Source organism: Lates calcarifer, linkage group LG15 (genome assembly GCF_001640805.2).
Source record: "Lates calcarifer isolate ASB-BC8 linkage group LG15, TLL_Latcal_v3, whole genome shotgun sequence".
Lineage (NCBI taxonomy): Eukaryota > Metazoa > Chordata > Actinopteri > Centropomidae > Lates > Lates calcarifer.
Window position 1 is genome coordinate 1,128,987 of NC_066847.1, and position 22,556 is coordinate 1,151,542.

At 40.9% G+C, this 22,556-nt stretch overlaps 1 protein-coding gene across 1 annotated transcript in view; it reads right to left on the reverse strand.

The window, feature by feature from the left end:
• Nucleotides 1–14,649, reverse strand: part of LOC108884695 (DENN domain-containing protein 4B) — a 29,900-nt gene extending 15,251 nt beyond the window's left edge. Inside the window, 5 exon segments of the mRNA XM_018678737.2 lie at nt 378–547; nt 1,351–1,420; nt 2,237–2,492; nt 5,994–6,365; nt 14,606–14,649. Of these exon segments, the coding sequence (XP_018534253.1) occupies nt 378–547; nt 1,351–1,420; nt 2,237–2,492; nt 5,994–6,346 (849 nt within the window). The 5' untranslated portion in view covers nt 6,347–6,365; nt 14,606–14,649.
• Nucleotides 14,650–22,556: the final 7,907 nt, after the last annotated feature.

Consider the following 22,556-nt stretch of genomic DNA (forward strand, 5'->3'; position numbering starts at 1 on the left):
ATGAAGTTTATTTAACCAGAACCAACCACTGTTTTCAAAGCCAAAAGCTCCCAGTAAAATCCCTGTTTTTGTCAATGGAGTCTGGTGCTGATATATAGAGCTGTTTCTGGTTAAACTAAAAGGATATTCCTCTAATTTAATTGACTAATCATTGCAGCTCCAGTAATATTTGAGCTTTGTTTCTCCTTCATTTTTAATTCACCTGCACCTGAAAACGTCAAATCATACTGAAGAAAAGGTCTGTTAATATCACTCATGGTGTAAAGAAACACTTTCCACACTGATCATATCAACCCAGGAGAGAATACATTAATTCTCCATCCAGGGAGCTGTGTGTGTGTGTGTGTGTGTGTGTGTGTGTGTGTTGCCTTGCCCACCTTGTCCCCGGAGGCGGATGTGAGGACGAAGGTGGAGAAGACGGGCAGCTGGTACTTTGTGTTCAGGGGCCAGCTCTCCACGGTGACGCCCATCGGAAGACAGAAGACTGGCACCGACTCGGGCAGAGGAAACGCCTCCAGGTCCTCCTCCGGGTACCGGCTGATCAGACCTGCAGCACACAGCACACACTCTGCTTACACCTGAAACCCACTGATTATTACTGCTCTGTTTCACCCCCTCACTGTGCTCTAATATCAGCTGCAAGTTTAACCAGCAGTCAGATTTTACACAGATATTAATGAAACTGTTCAAAATGAGAATAATCTAAGATAAAAAATTGTGGAAATGTAACGAGGAAGTGGCCACATTCACACATGTTCTGTGGGACTGTCTCTTGGTTTTGAAAGAAGGTACTAAAAAACAGAATCCCAGGAAATAAATAAATCTCTCAGGCCACCAGGGTTTCAGCAGGAACAGGTTTTACTGGAACAGTCAAAATCTTAAAACGAATGAAAATTACAAACACAAACCTGTAACCTGAAACCTAAAGAAACCATGATCCCTGTGATGATGCTCACTTGTCAAATCTTTCATCTCAAAGTAGAGCTGTGTGATCACATGGAAAGAACCGTTTCTATTTTATATTTTAAATCCTATACTTAAAAATCATTGATTAAAGTGATTATTTTTCTTCCTTTTTTTGAATTTCTGGGCAAATGTTTAATTAAGAAAGTAAAAATAGAAAATCCTGTTCTAATGTTCGGGGATTTATTCTCTGTATCTTGAACTTCTTCCTGAAGGTGTGTGTAAAAGTGTCTCTACCTCCTGAGGATTTTTATGGAAGCTGTTAACAAACAAACAAAACCTCCCACCATGAACCTTTTTATAGGCTCCATGGAAAACATGAGTTCCCCCGTCTGTCTACTCCTGTTTAAAATGCCACGATGAGACGACTGTGATTCAGATACTCACTGGCTTCGTAGACCAGGGCGTTGGCTTTGGCCACAGCTCTTTTGTAGCACACGTACAGGGCTGGACCCCACTGGAGACAAACAAACACAAACACAACAACTGTGACAAACTGAACTGCAGAGTCCAACATTTTTTTAAAAGTCAAATAACAGTGTTTTTCAAAACATTTTAGAAAAAAATGAACAAAGTCTTAAATAAATTCTGAAATATTTACCTCAACAACAAGAGAACCAGACCTGTGTTTAAAAGAAGCTATTTCATTTTTACAGGATGATATCCATCATGTTTACATTTATTCATCTGCAAAGCAAATGAAGTTCAATCCAAGCCGAGTAGTTTAAGGAGAGGCTATTCCAACATTAAAGCTGAAATAATTAGTCAATTACTGGACCTACAGCAAATTAATCATGAACTATTTTGATAACTGATTAGTCTCCATCATTTTCTGAGCAGAGATTTAACTATATAATAATCAGCTCTGTTCGCTGCAGCCCAAACCAACATTAATCAACTTTCAAAGTGTGTCAGGTTTGACAATCTGAATGATTTTCAATAGAAATCCTGTTTATTTCTTATTCCACCATTTTTCACTTTGCTTTTTCTACTTTAGGTGAAGAAACTCCATCAAGTTCACATTAAATGGGTTCAGACATCTCAGGTTCACAATCCCGTCTCATCCCTGAAAAGGTTTTATTGTTAAACATTTGCAGGAAGTGTTTCATTTACAGCAGCTTCAAATCAAAAAGCAGGATGAATCAGTTAGTAACAACAGAACCTCTGGTAACCTGCCAGTAACTGTAAATAACTGTAAAAATATTCCTAGCTCTTATTTGTGCAGAATCAGTGTATTATCTCTCAACAACCATTTCAAACGCTCAGTTCTCACCATGCCAGTGTTGAGGTTCTTGTCGACGCGACAGAACGTGTGCGGGGCGACCTCCCCTTTGCTGGGCAGCAGCAGGGCGATGTCGGTGACGCCCAGTGTGTGGAGACCCTGCGAGTCCAGAGCCCGACGGTACGTCAGGAAAACCCGGTGAGCCGTCGGAGCGCCGCCAGTGCTCAGGCTGGCCGAGCGGCTGTAGGGAGTCGTCTCGATGACGTACCAGCCCTGCTTCAGCTGCTCCTTCCCCTCGTACAGAACCCTGCAGGGTCAGAGGACCAACATGGATCAAGTGTTTCTTTGGAGTGCTTCAACTGTTTTACGAGTTGACAGATTGATTCATTAAACTGTTGATAAGCTGATAAAAACATGAGACCAGTTATCAAGAAGTCTGGCAACCTGTTAATCATTGAAGTCATTTATTAAAGGTATAATCTGTAACTTTTCCATTTTAAAATGTCTAAGAAACCAAACCTCTGTTATACATGTTGTTAATTTGTGTCTTTACATTATCCCAAGTGTTTCCAGTAATTTTAAAACATGTTGTGGTTGCCAGAAGTGTCAATATGTCAATATGACTTTTTTCCCAGTTTTAAGCCACATTGCTTTGGGATATATATTTGTGCATCATCTGCATAAAAATGTCTTTTATTAAAGCTTTAATATGCAACTTTTTAACACTAAAATGTTTCCAACAAACCTGGAAAAGTGTAGTGTCCAGTTTTACTTTTCTGGGAGACAGATTTGTGTGTCATCTGCATAAAGATGTTAATCATTGAAGTAATTTATTAATATGTAATGTTTCCACATTAAAATGTCTAAAAATGACCAGACCTATGTTATTTATTTTGCTGAGTTGTGTACTCACATTATCCCAAATGTTTCTAACAAACCTAGAAAAGTATTATGTCCAGTTCAAGCCTCATTTTTTGGAAGATAGATTTGCATGTCATCTGCATAAAAATGACACTGTCCCGTGCTACTTCACAACATCACCAAAGTCAGTCTTTCATTATTGTTTCGATTGAAAGACCCCAACAGCAGATGGCGTTTCCAACTTCTCAGATCAAATCTTCCTCTGAATTGAGGATTTGCTGCTTTTCTCTGTGTCCTCTCGTTATAAACTGATGTTTTTGGGATTTAGACTCTTAGACAAAACAATCTGAAGACGTCACTTTGGAGTCTGGGAAATTGCAATGAACAGTGGAGGCTGTTATAGCAGCTTATAACCTCTTTTCAGCTGCTGTTAGACTCTGGCTGCAGGGATTTGCTCCCATTCAGACTCAAGAGAATTAGGGAGGTCCAGGAAGAAGTCATCTATGGATCTGGCTTTGTGTACGGACAGGGCAGGAGTATATTTATTTACAGTTAACTGTGTGGTCATTTCACCATCATCTACTGATGACTGAAAGAGGTGTTTGAATGTTTTTTAGGTTAGAAAATTGAGCGTTTTAACTCATCCTCAAACACTGCATTAGCACCGAGTTGTGACATCCACCCCGAACCAGAAAAACAGCACCAACAAAAAACCCAGAGAGACATCACAGACAGTCCCGCCCACTCAGGTGTCAGAGTCAGTACTGATCTGTTCAGGTGTGTTTCAGCAGCTTGAATCTGCTGTGATGATTCCTCAAAGCAGCTGGAGGGAAATCATATCGATGTCAGTTTTTAAAATCTGACAACTGTAAGCTGCATTTCAGCAAACTGTCCTCCATTAAAAGCTGCTGAATTAGCTGTTAGCATTTCCTGTCTGTAATGCACCCACTGATATACAGACTGTTACTGAGCCTTTGGCAAGTCGTGGAGTTAAAGAGTGTTTTTTTTCCTTGTGACGTGGATTACAGACTTTTATTTGCAATGGACCTCTGAGAAAATAATATCAATGGGAAGTGTAAGGCACACTGAGTCTAAAAATATATGCATCATGCCTGTGTGTTCAGATTTGACTGAGTAAGGAGAAGAAGTGTGTGACTTTTGAGGAAAATTGTGGCAATCGGGCATTAAGGGTTTTAAAAGGACCTTAATCTCCTCTGTGAGCAGTGAGTCTGAATCACTGCTGAAACTCCAACCAGTCATCCACAGTTTGAAAACCTCTACTGAAACCTGATGCTCTCAGTGACCTTGTGGGACGAACTCAGAAAATGAGCTTCATAAAATCGGTAAACTGTAAAAAAAAAAATATATATATATATATATATATATTGGTCCCTTTGGCAAAATCACTGGTGCCCTACCGGCCAGCTCCATGAAATGACATAGATGTAATCTGATGTCTAAAGTAAGAGGATTTCCCTCATTATCCCCGAACACGAGTGTAATCCAGAGTAATTAAATAATTCAACATGAAAGAAACAATAGAGAAGAGTCTGTGTGACGCTGATGAGAGTCCAGGACACGACACAGTCTGCCCACCACTGCATTACATAATCCTCCCTATTATATAAGCTTAAGCTTTAATATGCATCACATGAACTAAAAAACACTAGAGCTCAGTGCTGTCTGAGCCTCCACAACGGTTTCTTGTCACATTAAATGAAAACAGCAGAATGATTTACAGCTCAACAAACAGCCCGTGTGTTCATCACTAATTATAACGAGGCTGTAATCCCAAACTCAGAGCTGTCGCCACACAGGGAACAGAGGAGGCACCGGAGGGAAAACTCCCACTGTCCTGATAAAAGAGAGACTTCACCGCTAACGTACTTCAATTCAGTGGGGACAAAGCAATGATATCTGCAGCCAAAAATGACTCTGCAGCCCCGGGAGCAAGAGGCAGATTATTCTCAGAGCATCACATCATCAGAGCAGAGTCGACCGTTACAACCAGCCAAAGTTAAAGCCCTAACAGTCACTTACTGTCAGACAGTGAAGCTCTCATGACTCTGAGTTCAGCCCTGCAGAGGGTTTTAACTGTGAGTCGACCAGTGTCCTTCTTTAAATGTAAAATGTTTGCTTGGCTTGTTTTTGGCAGAGCTACAGAAGACTGAATTTATCACCACGACCAAAAGCAGCTGAAGTTGATGTTTGTTTTCTAAGTGTTCAGCCTCATTAGTCACGAATCTTAAATTCAGACTCTGAGTGGAACTGATCAGGAAAGTTCTGAGAGCAATCATTTTATTCTCTGTAAAGTAGAAATGGACTATGTACACTGCATTAAGAGTCAACATCAAACTTTCCTCTTCGATAAAGCTCAGTTCAGGCCTGAATGCTGCTATAGGCCTAAACTGCCAAGAGATTTCCCATGATGCACTGAGCTCTCTTTCTCTCTCTGATATCTTCCCCTTCCTGTAGTTTTGTGCTTTCTTGTCTCGTTCTCCGTCCTGAGCTGTAGAGTCTGTGATGATAAGCCTCCTGCTGCTTCTACGATCCTGCTCAACACCTGCACTTATAATTACAATTATTAGTGTCCACTGTACTCTGACGTTTTCCAGCCCCTAAAATGGCGACTTTTGGAAACGCTGCTGTCCTCGTTTTAGTTTGAAAATTCAGCGGTTGTGTTTTAGTCTTGAGACTTTTGGAAACGAGGACGCAGACGCCAAACGTTCACTTCCTGATTGGGTTCCATCTTTATAACTTGACTTAAATCTTACAGCGTGTTAAAACATAAAAGTAATGTCGGTATTTTGTCAAAGACTCTGGTGAGAAAATGAGTTTAAAAAGCTTCTGAAACTGTTATCTCAAGCAGACATTTGAAGGATTCATCCTCTCAGGACCATGAATGTCTAAACCAGATTTCTTTACAGTCTGTGTCTCAGTGTCTCACCCCAGGTCCAGAATGGGCGGTTTGTCCCGTCCCCGGCGGTAGCACAGGAACAGGTGCGGGTTGTTGATGAGTCCGGCGCTCAACTCGGCCGAGTGTCCGCCCAGCGTCCTCTCGATGCAGGTGAAGCCCTCCGGCACCTCCTCCCCGAGCCCCTTGGCGATCACCGCCAGGTCCGTCACGGGCTCCACCGCCCGGCCCGAAGAGGACGAGGAGGACGAGGAGGAGGAGGACGTCGAGGACGAGGAGGTGATGGAGGCCTTGCCATCCTCATCCAGGGGCCTCCAGGGCCCTGCAGGGTCGAGACCTGCCACTACAAAGTAGTCCACCAGCTGGGGACATTTCTCCTCTGTCATGCCGCCTGTCTGCCCTCCACTGCAGAGAGAAGACAGAGGGGATTCAATCATTAATGGTCACAAGTCGGAGGAACTTTAACGAGTCAAAGAGACAGGTACAACATGTGATTCACAGATCACAGAGTGGACTCATTCAAACAGCTTCTAACAATTAAATCCATCATCTGTTATGTCTAAAAATAAAAAAATAAAAATTATGATTTATCGACAATTGATCGTTAATTTTCCCCGATGATCAATCAAAGAAATTTCTTCAAATGGCCAGCTCTCCCAGAGATATTTAGCTAATTGTCATATGAAGTCTGAAACAAATCTCAAATATTTCACATTAAAAAATAAACTAAAACTATTATCCAATAATCAAAACAGCTGCAGATTCATTTCCTCTCATCAATTAGTCGACTGAATTCAAAGGTTACTTCCATACCATCCATCCGTCCTTTACATTAAAAGAGCGTTGCATTATTGATTCCTTCAAGTCTGTGTCTGAGTGTTTACTTCACCTACGTCACAGTATTTTACACAAGAAAAACATCCTTATATAACAGTCTTTACATATGAACATGATCCAGCTGTATAATGTACAGCAAGTGTGCAGTGTATTATGTAACATTATGTAATCATGACATTTGAATATGGAGGAATGTGATTCTTTTATCTTATTACTTTTCTAATATTTCTGCATTGGTTTAATGTCTTTACTACTTATTATATTCCTGTGTGTTCAGGCAGTTTGTGGTCTGTGTCAGTGTGTTTGTTCCAGCATGAAGGTCTGATAAATGTGAGGCTGTAAATCTGTTGTGTTACTATCAGCTAAGACAGGACAGGAGCTTCTTTGTTCTCTTTAATGGTGTAAGACGGGAGTTTCACTGTTGTTCAGTGGGAATCTCCCTGTTGCACAATATACAGAGTGTCTTTATACTCATCTACTACACTGTTTTCATGACCTTTTTATTTAAGAGTATGATCGCTATATATCAGTACCAGACTCCATTGAGAAAAACAGGAATTTTACAGAGCAGACCACAGGAGCTGCTGGAATACCACTGCCTCCATCTGTTAGTGTGTCTGTGTTACTGTGTGACTTTCAGTGGTGGAAGAAGTAATCAGATACTTTACTGAAGTAAAAGTACCACACAGTAACATAAACATGGAGGCAGTAGTGTTCCAGCAGCTCCTGTGTTCCGCTCAGTAAAATCACTGTTTTTCTCAATGGAGTCTGGTGCTGATATCTAGTGATGTTTCTGCATCATCCTGTGACAAACTGATACAGCTTTAAAAACATATTATCTATATTAAAACATGTTTCTTTGACTAATTAAGTTGATGCATCTGTAGATAATCATTTTACAAACACTCTGCACAGATTTTATGGAAATATTAAGTCAACAAAACACAATTTGTTGCTCTATTTTTTGCTTAACTGTCGACTGTATCATAATTTTTCTATGTAATGTAACATTTACCACTATTATTTCAGTTATTTACATTCATCTGTCTTGTATGTTGTCAGGATTTGTCACAAACTTTTTCATACAAAAAAAGTTAATTAAGGAACTGCACTGAAGAGACACACACACACACACAATGGTGGATTCCCACCGGCGGCTCAGTAACACACAAACACAAACACACACCATGACTCAGTGTCCTCGAGGTCAAGCCAGTGAGTCACAGCCCTCAATCTCATCATCCAATCAGGGAAGAGACAGAAACAGAGGGAGAGAGACTTCAATATCCGACCTGGCTTCTTTATTTTATTCCTTGTATTCATTTACCTGCATCTTCCATTAGAATATTATTTATCCTAATGTTTATTTTTTTACATATTTTCTCCTAAAAATTCAGAATAATTGTTTAAAATTAACAGAGAACCAGAAACACGGTCATGGTGGTGTTTAGTTACAAAATCAATATGTGATTAAACTGGGAGGCAGAGGGCAGGCTGGTGTGTGTGCAGTGTGTGTGTGCAGTGTGTTATAAAAATAGGAAATGCAGTGATGCTGTGAGATGCTGAAAGCCCTCTTATGTAACTGTAAGTGTCTGTTGGCCTCTCTCACCCTCTATCCTCTCTCTCTCTCTCAGACTGTAGAAGTGACCGTGAATGAATCATGAGAACAGAAACATCCGCTCACGTTGCTGAATTTAAAACTTAAAAAGCTGAATCCTGCACAAATTTCACAGATCTCTGTTCGCTTTTCTTTTCATTACTGAGCTCAAACTGCAGATTTGTGTCAGATTCTTCATCGAATACTTTTCTCCAACTTCTCTGAGTCCAAAAACTATTCAGAGTCATTCTACTGTTTCACTGTGACGAGGAAGAGGAAACGGCTGCAGCTGATAGATTTCAATTTGATGCCGGAGGGTGCTAATGTTAGCCTGCTAACCTAGCTAACATTAGCACTAGTTGTCATGCATTGGTAAAAGCAGGCACCCCTGATATAAGGCTAATAAATTCATTAGCCTTAGCTGGCCTTAGCTTTATTAGCCTTAGCTAAGGTGTAAACAGATGACTTTAGATATTTTCTCTATTTTTGGCAGCACAGAAAAGAACTGACAACTGAAACATGAAGATGTGGCTCATAGAAAGAAACACCCTGTAAAACCCAGAGCTGATAGCAGGGATTTAACATTAGCGAGCTAACCTCGCTAATGTTAGCACCTGCTGGAATCAACCTGTTTTTGTTCATTCAATTAAAAATTGAAACATATCAACAGCAAGAAACACCCTGTAAAACCCTTATATCAAGGATGTCTGCTTTTACTAGCAGGTGCTAACGTTAGCTAAGTTAGCTAGCTAACGGTAGGACCTGTTGGTGTCAACTTTGTTTTCCCTTATTTATTTAACAGTTGTAACTTATCAGCTGCAGCCGTTTCCTGTTCTCTTCCTCGTCACAGTGAAGCAGTAGAATGACTCTGAATAGTTTTTGGACTCAGATCTGTTCAGACAACACGGACTCAGCACTGCAGCATCTGGAAAACATGAGAGACTCGGAGATGCTGGACCAGGAAACAGGACTTTCATCGGTCGTGACGTCAGACTTAACAAGCTGATAGATACTGGAGAGGTGATTCTTGGTGGACTGATAAGAGCAGTGAAATAACTCTACAGGTGTTTTAGTCTGATGTCAAACACAGGGATGAAGATGAAGGACGAAGGCAGACACGTTGCAATCGGAAAGTAACAAGATGGGCTGGGGGCTAGCTGGTTAGCATGCTAACTTCAGCAGAAGCTTCCCACCGCTGGAGACAGCTGTGCAAGACTTGTTTCTTCTACACTGCAGAGTAAACAGCTGTTAATGCTAACGTTAGCTATGTACCAATAGCAAAACTTACTTATAGCACCTTTAAGGAGATGGAGTGTTGCATTTCAAAAAGTCTTACTCAGCAGTTAAACGATGTGACGAGCAGAAAGTAGCTGCTGAATCTGAATCTTCAGGTCGGTCAGCAGATATTTCTGATGGATAAAACATCTCGTTTCCTTCCCTTTCTGTAAAGCAGAGATATTTCATCCTGCAGGGTGGGGTTGGCCCGGGGGGGGGGCGGCGGCAGCAGCGGCCCACTTCAGGGCTGTCATCAGACGGTGAAAGTGAGAGAGAGATGTTAAAAAGGATGGAAAGGAAGAAGTAAAACGACCAGTGGGTCAAAGGTCAGCTAGCAAACAGGACAAGGACTGGCTGCCTGTTTCCTGTTCATTGATGACTTCCTGCACATGCAGCAACACCACAGCTCCCCGAGGTGCTAAAACACACCGTTATCTCTTTACCAACACACACACCGATAATCCAGCTTCACAAGGTGTAGTCCCACAGAACTGCAGTTTAATTTAGTTTCAGTTTAATGTAATTCATGATCACAGGTTGTTAAATACAGGTGTCCCACTTTAACTTTTTAATCCATCAGATCAATATGTGGAGCTCATTAAGCTCAGAGTTCTGGATCAGGAACTAAAGGACGAGAAACATCAATTTATATCAACACCAGAGTCCACTGAAAAAAACAGGAATTTTACGGAGCAGAACACAGGAGTCAACGGAGTCTGGTACTGACACAGCCACCGTACCAGAGGAGCTAAACAAACTGATTTAATTAAACACACACAGTTTAATTTGTAAATTGCCCTGTGGCTGTAAAAACTAAAATCTTACTGAGTGAGCCTATTCATGCAGAACAGTCTTGTATTGAATATTAGTGTTACTCTAATTTTAGTTTAGCTGACGCTGTCACATTAAGTTCCTCCATCACTAAAAGTTAAACGATTGAAAATAAGAGTGTGAAAGGTCAGAGCCTCGGTTGCCTGACGAAGCAGCTGAGGTAACAGAAACTCTGTTGAAGCAAGTTGCACATATAAAAGAAGAAATGAAGACAGTAGTATTTGTTGTTCTGTTTTCTGCAGTGAAGAACCAGCACAGTTTAAACTACATTTCACCGTCAGACTGACGTCCACCTTGTTCTCTAAATGCATCTGAGCGTTATAAAGTTATCGTCCTAAATATCTGCAGTCGCTAACATTCAGAGGGAGTTGTCTGCTCACAAACCACAATGGCAATTTTAGCTGAAACAGCTGATTTCATCACAGTTCACTTCCCTTTTCAGTGTCCAGTGTGCAACAATGGAAACCTTGCACATGTACACACACACACATCTAAATATATACTGGAAAGCCCAGAGAAATGTACCAGGTTTCCTCACTGACAGAGTGCACTACAGTACAGCAGTTTACTTTGAGTCAGAACCGAGCAAAATCACATTAATAGCAACTCCTTTCTTTCCTCAGAAATCATCTCATGTACAGGGCATTGTTGTGGCCTTGTGGTTAAGACCTTTGACCTAAGCCACCGCCCTCTTTCTCTTTTCTCTCACTTCCTGTCATCGCTCTACTGTCCTCTGTCCTCTGTCTCCAAAAACGCAACAGAAAACACTTAAAAATCATCAGAGAACAAATGAAAACATCCATTCAAACTAAAATAACATCCTCAGGTCTCTGGTTTTGTTGGACCAGCAGGACAACACCCAAAAAATCCTCACATTTTAGAGGCTGGATGGAGTCAACATTTGACACATTTTTTCATCTAATTTTCTCTCCATCGAGTAATCGATTAATCAACAAACTGACGATTTATTTTCCTGATTAGTTGTTTAGTCTGTAAAACATAAGAAAACATTGACAATATCCTTAATAATTTTATCAAATGTCTTGTTTTGTTTGATTTACAAGAAAAGCAGCTAATTCTCACATTTACGAACCAATAATGAGCATTTATTTATTTATTTATCTCTTGACTTCAATCAACTCATCAATTAACTGATGAATCAATGTTGCTCTTACTATAAAAATGTCATACACTGAAATAAAGCTTAACTTTATCTTATCCCTTAAAGTCACGTGATTGTTTGAAAATCACTCATCAGAACGTGAAGCTGTCGTCACAGGAAACTAACGTGACGTAACATCAGAGTCTCTGTGATTTGGAGTTTTGCTCAACTTCCACAAATTCACACTCATGGACGATGAAATTATTTTAGGTAATATTACACTGACTGATTGGCTTTGTCCTTCAGAGTGGACGTGTCTGTCAGCAGTCGTCCGGCTGTTCGCTGTGGTCTCTGTGGTGTGTTCAAATGCTGCTTTTATCAGAGGACATGAGGCAATACGTCTGTCAGGTCTGGTGTGTTGCAGCCCTGAAGTTCACTTTGTGTAAAATAAAACTTAAGTCACAAATTAAGTTTAACCACTGACACGATGTAAAATATAAAAATAAAACTGCATCAGTGTTTTAAAACAGCACAGACTGTTGGTTTGACCAGACAGGAAGTTCTAAACAACCATTAAATGGACTGTCAGAAAATCTGGGTCAGACATTCGTGATCCCCAGAGCATGAATCCTAATGATGATACCCTGTGTCACACTAAAACAACCAATATGTCCAATGATATTCAAGAGTTCTGGACATATCAAACGACTGGACATACGTTTTAAACAGCCATATAACAGCCAACATTTAAACAACAGTTAAACACAAACGTTATGACCTAACACACGTGTTAGCATGTTTGCTAACACATCTCAGAGTCTTGCTAAATGCTAATATGTGGCATCAGGTCCTGTCATGTGACCAAACACCAAACCAAACTGTCTTTCATAGGTCGATCCACTGCTTCAAGACCACGACACAACCTCACTGATACGACAAAATTCTTGGCGATCAATCATCAATCAGTGATTAGTTATGCCTAGCCATTGATATTTTAATTGCCTCTTCTATGTAATATTTGTTCATGGTCCCCACAGGATGAATCTTAGACTTGATGATACTCTGACCTCTAACGCCGTAAATTACATCTGTGGTTTTAAGAAACTAAATATCATCTCTGCTGATCAGTTTAGTGCAGATATTCATGTTCCCCTCAGGATGAACTGCTCCCTGAACAGAGCAGCAGGTAGTTTTTTTATTTTATTCAAACAAAGCACAAACTCTACAATAGTTCTTGATAAAACTGTTCGGTCGGTTTTGCAGTAAAGTGGAAGTGAGAGGCCTGAGAGGAAGTCTTTCTCAACTTCATCAAATGCTGCTGTTATTAATAATGACAACAGCTGCAAAAACCTGAGCCTCTCTTCTGCTATCAGCTGTGGTTTCCCTAAAAACCCACTTCTGTTTCTGAAACCAGAATAACTGTTATGTGCCATCTCTCTACCTGCCTCAGTCTCACCTGTCTTACCTCATGACAGGAAAATAAAATTGAATCAGGTTTCCTAAAAACTTGGAGCCTTTCTTTTTAGACAGTGATTTTTCTGGTGACACAGTAGATGAAGCGTTTACGCCGGATGAGACTGTACTGCACAGTTAAATGTGGAAATGGGGCCACAGACTTTCCAGGTGCAGCCTAATTAAAACTAACTGTGGCTGCTGAGAGAAACAAGAGTCCAACACAGCAACTAAACAGAGTCTAGAGTTTTAACTAAAATCTACCATCTAAACACTGGACTGATGGTCTACAGCCGAAGTCTGTGGTAAGCATCTTCAAAACCCAAAGGTGGTTTAACAACAGCATATTTCCAGAATGCCTCAGATTATTATTAAAAAACGGCAGCAGATTAATTGTTTTGAACCCAGATGTTCAGAGGAATCTGTCTGAGGACGTTCAGTACAGCTGTAAACAACCTTCGACTCAAATCTGATGCTAATAAATGAGATGCACAAACTGGGACTATGTTTAATTTTGAGGTACTTTCCTCCTAAAGCCTCCTGAAAAATCTCTGTGTTGATTCTGAGTCATCCAGCTCATAGGAAAGCTAGAACTACAGAATCAGGGTTTCTGCAGGGTCCACAAAGTTATATTTAAATCTTTTTAAAGACCTTTTTTAACACCATATGAACTACAATTCCATACCAGCTTCTTGATCATACTGGCAGAAGTATGAAAGCATGTTGGAGAAATGATAAGACAACAGTTATTATTGTTTTTTTCAGTATTTTCCAGCAGTTTATAACAATAATGTTTGTGTTTTCTGGAGGATCTTTCTGCTCTGTTAGAGACCAGCTGAGCTGTGGTTTGTTCGTCTGGTTCAGGTGCTGAGTAAATGTAACTGTCCTCTATAGTTAAAGTCTAAGTGCACCAAGCTAGACAGCACTGAGGGTTAACATAAATAATCACTGGCTGCTACGGACTTGAAAAGGAGCTCGATGCAAAGTTGCTTCACAACTTGGTCAAACCTGGTTTTACTCAAACATGAGAAACCTCAGAGTGTTGCAAGCAGCACAGTCATCAGTCTTAACACCTTTTTTCTTCTCTTTATTTCTTCAGTGACTGTTTCAGTTTCCTGTTCTTCACCTTATTCTGTTGTACTATAAAGAAGTGGTTCCCATCACCATCTCTTTGTCTTTCATTAGTTTTTGTTGTAAATAAATCACTTTATCATTTTGAAAACCTGTTTGTCTCCTGATTTTTTTTGTTGTTATACTTTCTGTATCTGCGAGGGCACATGCAACGTAAAATTTTGTTCTCTGTTCTAATTTCGCAGCTGCTCACATCACTTTCTGCACTCTCCGTGCTTTTATTTTTTATGTTTTTGATAAAGCAGCTTCTCCTCCTCTTGCAAGGATGTCAACATTTCAATATGCAGACGATGATCTACTGTGCACGAAAGGAACGCATTCTTAAAGGAGGATTACTGAGGCCTCCGTCCTCTTATTCACCCAAGTTCTACAATCAGTATGTTTACAATACTGTATGAAATGACAGTGTGATGAACTTACAGAGAATCATCAGCTGAACTGCAGCTCCCCGTCGGCTTTACAGCGCTAAAAAACAAACAAAAACAGAGCTAAAAGAGACTGAACAGAGACTTAGTTTTATCACAAATACAGCTCCACATGAATCATCATGTTGCTCTGTGACTGCCACTTTATTAGGTACACCTGTTCAACTGTTCCTTAAGGCAAATATCTAATCTCCAATCACATGATCTCAACTCATGTCCACATTTAGGCCTTAACCTGTGACCAGACGCCACACTTGACACTGCAGCATTTAAAAACCAAAAAGGTTGGAAACTACAGCTATAAATCAACAGCTTTACAAGTACCTGATCAAAACAGGAAGCACTGCAGCAAATTTCATTCATGCCTCCCTGTGAAACAGGTCGTGTTGGAAACCTGGTGACGTAACAACTGCTGTGGTTGGTGAGCTAACCTGTAGCATGGCGCTAATCCTGCTTCTGTGAGGATTTATGATGTTGAAACCTTTTTAAAGAGGTGTTAATCAAACTTTGTGGTCACCGTGGAGGCTGAGGCTAAAGATTAAAATCGCATTCAGCCTCAAAACCGACAATTTACAGATGAATTAAGCAGCTAATCAATTCAGAAACAGTCCTGAAACTGACAAGCGATAAGTGATCGGCGTCAGAAAAACCTTAAACCACGATGTGTTTGTGGTGATGAAGCAGATTAACAACCCCCCCATCATCATATAATAACCTGAGCTCCCTGCAGCTCATTATCATCTTTAAAATAAATGTTTTTCTTACGGTGAGCCTTTTCTCTCAGTCACGTCCTGGCCTCCTGAGCGGTCCTACCTGAGGAACTGTCAGAGGCTTTACGTCTAGTTTTGACAGATAGTTTGAAAAGCTGCCACAGGAAGTCAGCGGTGCTGCGAGTGAGAAAAGTAGAGCTTTCATTTCCAGTTTCTCGGCGAGTGAAAAGCGCAGCTGAGTGAGACGCAGCTGAGGAGGAAGGAAGGTATGAAAAGAGGGGTTTTTACTAAGAAGTGGAGGTGACATCTCCACCACAAACACACACAGCAGGGGTGTTTGTTTATGTGTGTTAACTGGTACTGGGTTGGGTTGGAGGGTCAGGGTGGGGGTGGACAACAACAACGGCTCTTTATCTCCTCGGGGTGTCACAGCGTCTCACACACAGACTGTGAGATAATGGACGACACGAGCGGCGGGAGAGTCACATGTTTGATTCCCATTGAGTCATAAACCACGTCAGATGACTTACAGCTGCGTCTCTTCAAGGCCTGAACAGACATGAAACTCGAATCACCACTGCTAAAGATGAACTACTGTGTTAATAAATATCTGGTTGTCTGATAAAAAAGTCGAAGGTAAAAGACATAAAAACTGAAGGAGAGAAGTCGACTACAACTCCCAGGGTGCATCTCAGGAAGAAGCATCCATAAAGCTTCACCTTTTGTTCTCTGCTGAAATATTCTGGGTCACGTGTTTTAAATTGGCGACCAAGGCGTCATGTTTTGTTCTAAATTCTAACAACAAAGTATTGTGATTTAAGCCCCTGAGGCTCATGGGTATTGTAGTCTTTAGAGCCGTCCACCAAACAGACAGAAAAACCTGATTTCTCAGACACCCTGCTGAGAGTAGGGGGGCACCCATCCCCCCAGCAAGTTCAGTACTTTGTGTGTAATCCTGCTGACAAACAAACAAACAAACAAACAAACAAACATGGTTGAAAATAAAACCTCCTGGTTACAGCACATGCCACAAGACCACAACGCCCATAGTTTTCTTTCTGTCCTGTGTTGAATGTCACCCTTGTTCCCTGTCTGTCTCTTCACTATCGACTGTCAAATAAAGCCAGAAATCCCCAAACCATAATCTTAAGAATCAAAACACAATGTAATGCAACGCATTTAAAGAGGCTGTACGTTTTCTCTGCCACTGAATGTGGTTTCTTTGTTGCTCACCAAGAGCGTTAACAACACAAGAAGTTATAATACTTCTTCAGGGCAGACTTGATGCTACAGTGAGTCACTATCGGAAAGTAACGAGACAGGACGGAGGCTAGCTGGTTAGCATGCTAACTTCAGCAGAAGAAGCTAAACATTGGCGCTGAAACATGAAAAGGTTTTAACCTTTAATCAAAATTAATTGTGTCAATTAGTCAACTGACACAAGATTAACTGACGACTTTTTAGATAATTGATTTGATGCTTTAGGTCATTTTTAAGCAAAAATGCTAAAATCTGGTTCTAAACTGTAAATATTTGTTGTTTTCTTTGTCCTCTGTGATAAGTCAACTAAAGACTTTGGGGATTTGGACCAAACAATATTTGATAACATCACTTTGTGCGCTGGGAAACAGTTAAAATAATGAGCAGATTAATTGATAATGAACAGAATTGCTCGATTACAAAATTATGCCACATATACACCCAGCGACCACACACTGCTTACACATAAACACACACCAAAACACTCATTTTAAAGGCTGAAAAGTCGATATATCAAGAGTCTCCACTGAAATAAAACATCAGAGTTGGGGTGAAGCTGCTATTTCACACAGCAAAGGTTAAATATTTAATAAATGGACTGTTATCTACTAACTACACTAAAATAATCCCACCATTAGTTACAGCACCCATCTAAGATGCAGTTCCTCTGATTAAAGCAAAAAAACTTATTGGATTTAAAACCAAAATCAGCAACGTCTCTTCACAGACATTTTTAACATGTAATGTTTATCTCAGAGGTGATTTGATGCCTAATCTGTAAAAGAAACAGACAGGGAACATTTTGATTCTAAAGCAGGAGAAGCCAAGTTTGTGGGTGTAACAGTAAAACAGCAGAAAAACCCACAGGGGAATAAAATGACTCATAAAACCACAAGGAAATAATAATATGACTTTTGTTTAAGTGGGAAATATCTCAAAGCTTTTGTGACGAATTCCTGGAGGCAGCAGGTGAGGAAATGAGAGATTTCATCACCACCCTCAATTCAAAAATCTCTGTACTTACATAACAACTTCCTCCTCCGGCTGACGTCTTTTAGTTTCAGTATCCCTCATCGCTCGTGCTGCTGTTGTTGTTCAGTGAAACAAACTGTGTGTCGTGGTTTCAATGATTCACAGAACAAGAAATCTACCGGGGATTCCACTACTGATAGATCCTCATCCAAAAGTCTCTGGATTTCAGACTCAGTCCAGATCCAGGTTTCCCCCAAACCTTTATAAGACTACAGTGTTTTTGTTTTCAAACTTCCCTGTCACAGGAACAAAATGTAAACTTCCCGTGTTATGGCGAGTAAACTCGACACTGTCAGCGACCCGGCAGGAGAGACGATTCTGAAAACCACGATACGAACATCCACAATATCGTACCGCGATAAACTCTTCACCACTGTGTTGCGCTTTTATTATTCTATTTAAACCAGGCTGTATATCTTCTAAATATTATATCTGTTTTATTATCTTTCTACTGTGTTTGTCACATCACTGTTTTGGTCCAATCATGACTGCGGACACTCGCATTGACACCTACATGCAATTAACGGTACATCCCCGTTTCTTTTTTCTCAAACAGTTAAATATGAACGGGTTTTTAAGAACGTCTTTAAGTGTTGAAATCTAACGTTAACAGCTGAGGTGTTCTTCAGGTGGAGCAGATTTGTTTTGAAGTCGTTTAAACACATCCATGTTTTTCTGACGTCTCACCTGGAACCCGGTCACGCACCATTAGAGTCACCACCTAACCTGCATGCAAACTCAGCACAGAAAAGCCCAGAGCGAACCAGGGTTCAAACCCAGAACCTTCAACTGTCCGCTAACCACCGTGGATCTGGAGAATCGTTCCATCCCCACCACACGGTCCAGCTATACACCAGGTTTATTCCTCGTGGAGATCTGAGAGTTGTTCTCAGTCACTGGACAGAGCAAAGCAGAACAACACGGCAGCTAAAACACAAACAACCACTAAACTAACAGTGAGCACTGATGCATTTCATGGTTCTAAATGTACAACATTTGATTTTAACTGCTGTGCTCAGGTGAAACACCTGGTGCTGACAGTTGATGATAACCTGTACAGTTTGAACATGTGTTTTTCACTCATGTTTCAGTTCAGTTTTCAGATCATGACAGTAGAGGCTGTGCCTCCCTCTGAGTGAACTGTCCTGCAGCGTCAGGACGTCTCAGAAATGCCGACACCAGGTTGGAGCTATTTAAAGCCTCCTCAGAAAACACAGACCACTGGGACGGGTTGTGAAGCTCCCTGCTGCTTTCTAAACTCAGCCTGAGCTCCTGGGAGCCGAACATTACCAACAGCAACACTTCACCGCCTCTGCAGTAAACAGCAATTATCATTCAGGTTTTTAAAGAGGAGGAGGAGGAGGAGGAGGAGGAGGAGGAGGAGGACCGGTGTGGTGTCGACCCGCATTATTACAGACAGACAGAGAGCAGGGCTGAAAGTGGAGGAGCTGAAACGCTGCAGACTCCTGGAGGAGATTTAAATATCTGGAGTCTAAATTTAGTGCGTCCACTGAGCGGCGGCTCGCTTCATCAACAGCAGCATCGAGAGGAACCGGGACGCCGACGACACGCAGCCGCTTTCCAAAATTACCTCACATGCGATGATGTCATGATGTAAACAACAACCAGAGGAATAAACAAACACAAACACACAGTTTGACACAGACAGGAAACTGACAACAGGTCTGTCACTAAACACACCGAACGGCACGAGTGTCCACTGTCATCTTGGTTATTTATCAGACGATTTCAATGTATATTAATAATAAATATACATATTTATAAAATGTCATCACAACTTCCTAAAAAAGTTTCAAACAGTCGAAGAAAATCAGGAAATATTCACGTTTCTCTCACAAGAACTCAAATATCGAAATAACTGCAGATTCATTTCCTGTCGATTCACTTCAATCATTTCAGCTCAATGAACTGTAGTTACTCTACACTTCATTTATCACCGGTCTCACACTTTGACCTGCATTTAGAATCATGACACTGTTTGTATTGTTCGCTGTGCTGTTTTTAAACCACCCACTAAACATATCAAACTGAATATGTTTGGATTTATCCTTTGGAAATATCCAGCAGATTAAATGAGAGGTAAAATGACTGTTGGTTAAAATAATAAACTGTGGTGGATGCAGAGTGTGGTGTAGAGGAGGAGGAGGAGGAGGAGGAGGAGGAGGAGGAGGTGTCAGACTCAGAGATGGATGAACCAGCAGAGGGATTTTAAATGGACGTCCTGAAACTGGATCTCAGCACCAACACATTGACGGTGTGTGTGTGTGTGTGTGTGTGTGTGTGTGTGTGTGTGTGTGTGTGTGTGTGTGTGTGTGTGTGTGTCAGGACGTAGGTCAAGGTGGAGGTCTGCAACATCAGCAATAATAAACTGAGGATGATTCAGAGAGAAGAAGAAGAGAGGATGAAAGTGACGAATGAAAGCAGCGAGGTCAAATATAATAACAGACGAGGCTGCAACTAATGATGATTATTCATTATTGATTGATTGATTAATCACCCCCCCACCACCACCTTTTGCTGAAGTTCAACATTTTGTAAAACTTCCACAGTTTACATTTTTGCATTTTTTTAATAGTAGTTTTAACTCATTTGCTTCCTCTTTTTTAACTGCACGTTAAAACCGTTGTAACAGAGAATTTTTCATCTTTTGATTCTGATTATTACTGATTAATTTGCTGACTATTTTCATCGTCATCAATAGTTCACAACATCCTCCAGTCCACGGTTACATCCTGAAATGTCTTATTTTGTCCGACCAACAATCCAAAACCCCAGAACATTAAATTTACAGTGACTCACATTTGAGGCTTAAAGCAAAAAATAATCATTTGATCATTAAAATACTGACTTAATTATCTCTGACACTATAACACACTCACACACTGCAGAGACATTCATTTAACAACAACTCACACTATTGCGTCAGAACTCAAACAATCATCATAACTCACAGCTGAGCTTTCAACACAACATTAACACAAACAGCTCAGTGTCTGAAACACAGAGACATTCGTCATGAGGAGAAAAGAAAAGCCTCAGAGACACTGAATATCTGCTGAGCAAAACAAATCACATCTCGTAGCATGTAGCATAAACATGACTGTACATGCTAAAGATTAGCACTTTAACACATTTATTTTTTTAATGAAAACATTTATCCACAGGCTTTTGATCTAAAATGGACAAAATTCGATCAATTAGCAAAACAGCAGTGAGTCGCTATCAGAAAGTCATGAGACAAGCTGGAGCTAGCTGGTTAGCATGCTAACTTCAGTACCAGAAAAGAAGTGATGGAAGTAGAAGCAAAACACCGACACTGCTTTCCTAGAGAGAACTCTTGGTTAGTAAAGGAATAAAGTTTGACGATGAACTTATGTTTTTAAATAGCTGCTAATGCTAACGATAGCAAAAACTTACATACTGCACCTTTAGCCTTTTAGAAGCCTTCAATAAAACTTTCAGTTAAACTTAATTTGATACCGGTGCCAAATTAGAGACACAAGTGACTTTCTTCAAAAACTATAAACGCTATCAGTGCTAATTAATTAGCAAAACAGCAGAATTATTTTTTCTTTTGTCCAATTAATCGATTAATTGACGAATCACTTCAGCTCTACCTCCAACGTTATGCGGCAGAAACAACTGAGGATCTGAGTGTGAGCGAGTTTGGCAGAGCAGAGGAAATATTCCCTCTCACAGATGGTGACTGAGGACGGAGGCCGGCGACGAGCCAACATGGCCGAGGGCTACCGAGTGAACACACACACACACACACACACACACACACACACACACACACACACACACACACACACACGACTTTCACTTTCAGGTCGCTCAGCAGATGATCTCACTCACGCAGAGCGAAACACAACAAGGTCAAAACCAGAGCGAGGCTGACAGCAACAACCACAAGCGAGCAGACAGTGAGTCGGTCAGGGGTCAAAGGTCACAGCAACACAACAACAGAGAGACAAAGTTTGGGTTGATTTCACACACACACACACACACACACACACTGCAGCCCTGAACGTCTCTCGAGCTGTGCACACCCCTCAGCAAATATTCATGATGTAAAACACTGGAAATGTTTTCAGGGTGTGTTCAGGTCCTCGGAGAGTTATGAACTTTGAGGACCCCCCCCCTTCATCCAAACTCTGCATGCGAGGCCATCGAGGAGGTTACGTAATCTCCCTGAAAACAAAGAGTTGTGCATGTGGCTGCAGACAGGAGACAGTGAACGCAGCACAGGAGGAATGTAGATGAGCGAGTCTGCAGCAGAGAGCCGTTGATCTCACTGTTGATTTTATAGGTTTTTGTTCTGTCCGTGTCTCTGAGACGTGAACTGGAAACATGTTTGTCTGTCGCTGCTGCCTCGAGCCCAGTGCATGCTGGGACATGCACCACCACCCCCCACACACCACACCACCACCACCACCACCACTCTGTGACCCAGAACTGGATGGTTTGGTGCAGACAATGGATGGATGTAACTGTCCTCTGCATATTCATCAGCTAGCTCCTGATTTGTGAGATTTTTTCATTTTGTACAACTTCTGCTGTTTTGACTATAAAAATCATTATATATCAGCACCAAACTCCATTGACAAAAACAGTAATTTTACCGAGCAGAACACAGGAGCTGCTGCCTTGATCTGTTAGTGTGTTTGTGTTGCTGTGTGGTTCTTTTACTTATATTAAGGATCTGAATACTTCTCTTATCACTGAAAATCACACAATAACACAAACAAACTAACAACTCAAGGCAGCAACTCCTCTGTTCTGCTCTGTAAAATTCATGTTTTTGTCAATGGAGTCTGGTATTGTTCAACAAGCTCTGTCTCTGCAGGAATCCTTTACATATTGTTGTCAGCGGTTATAATAACAATCCTCTGGCACTGAGGCCTCACTCTGCAGCGACAG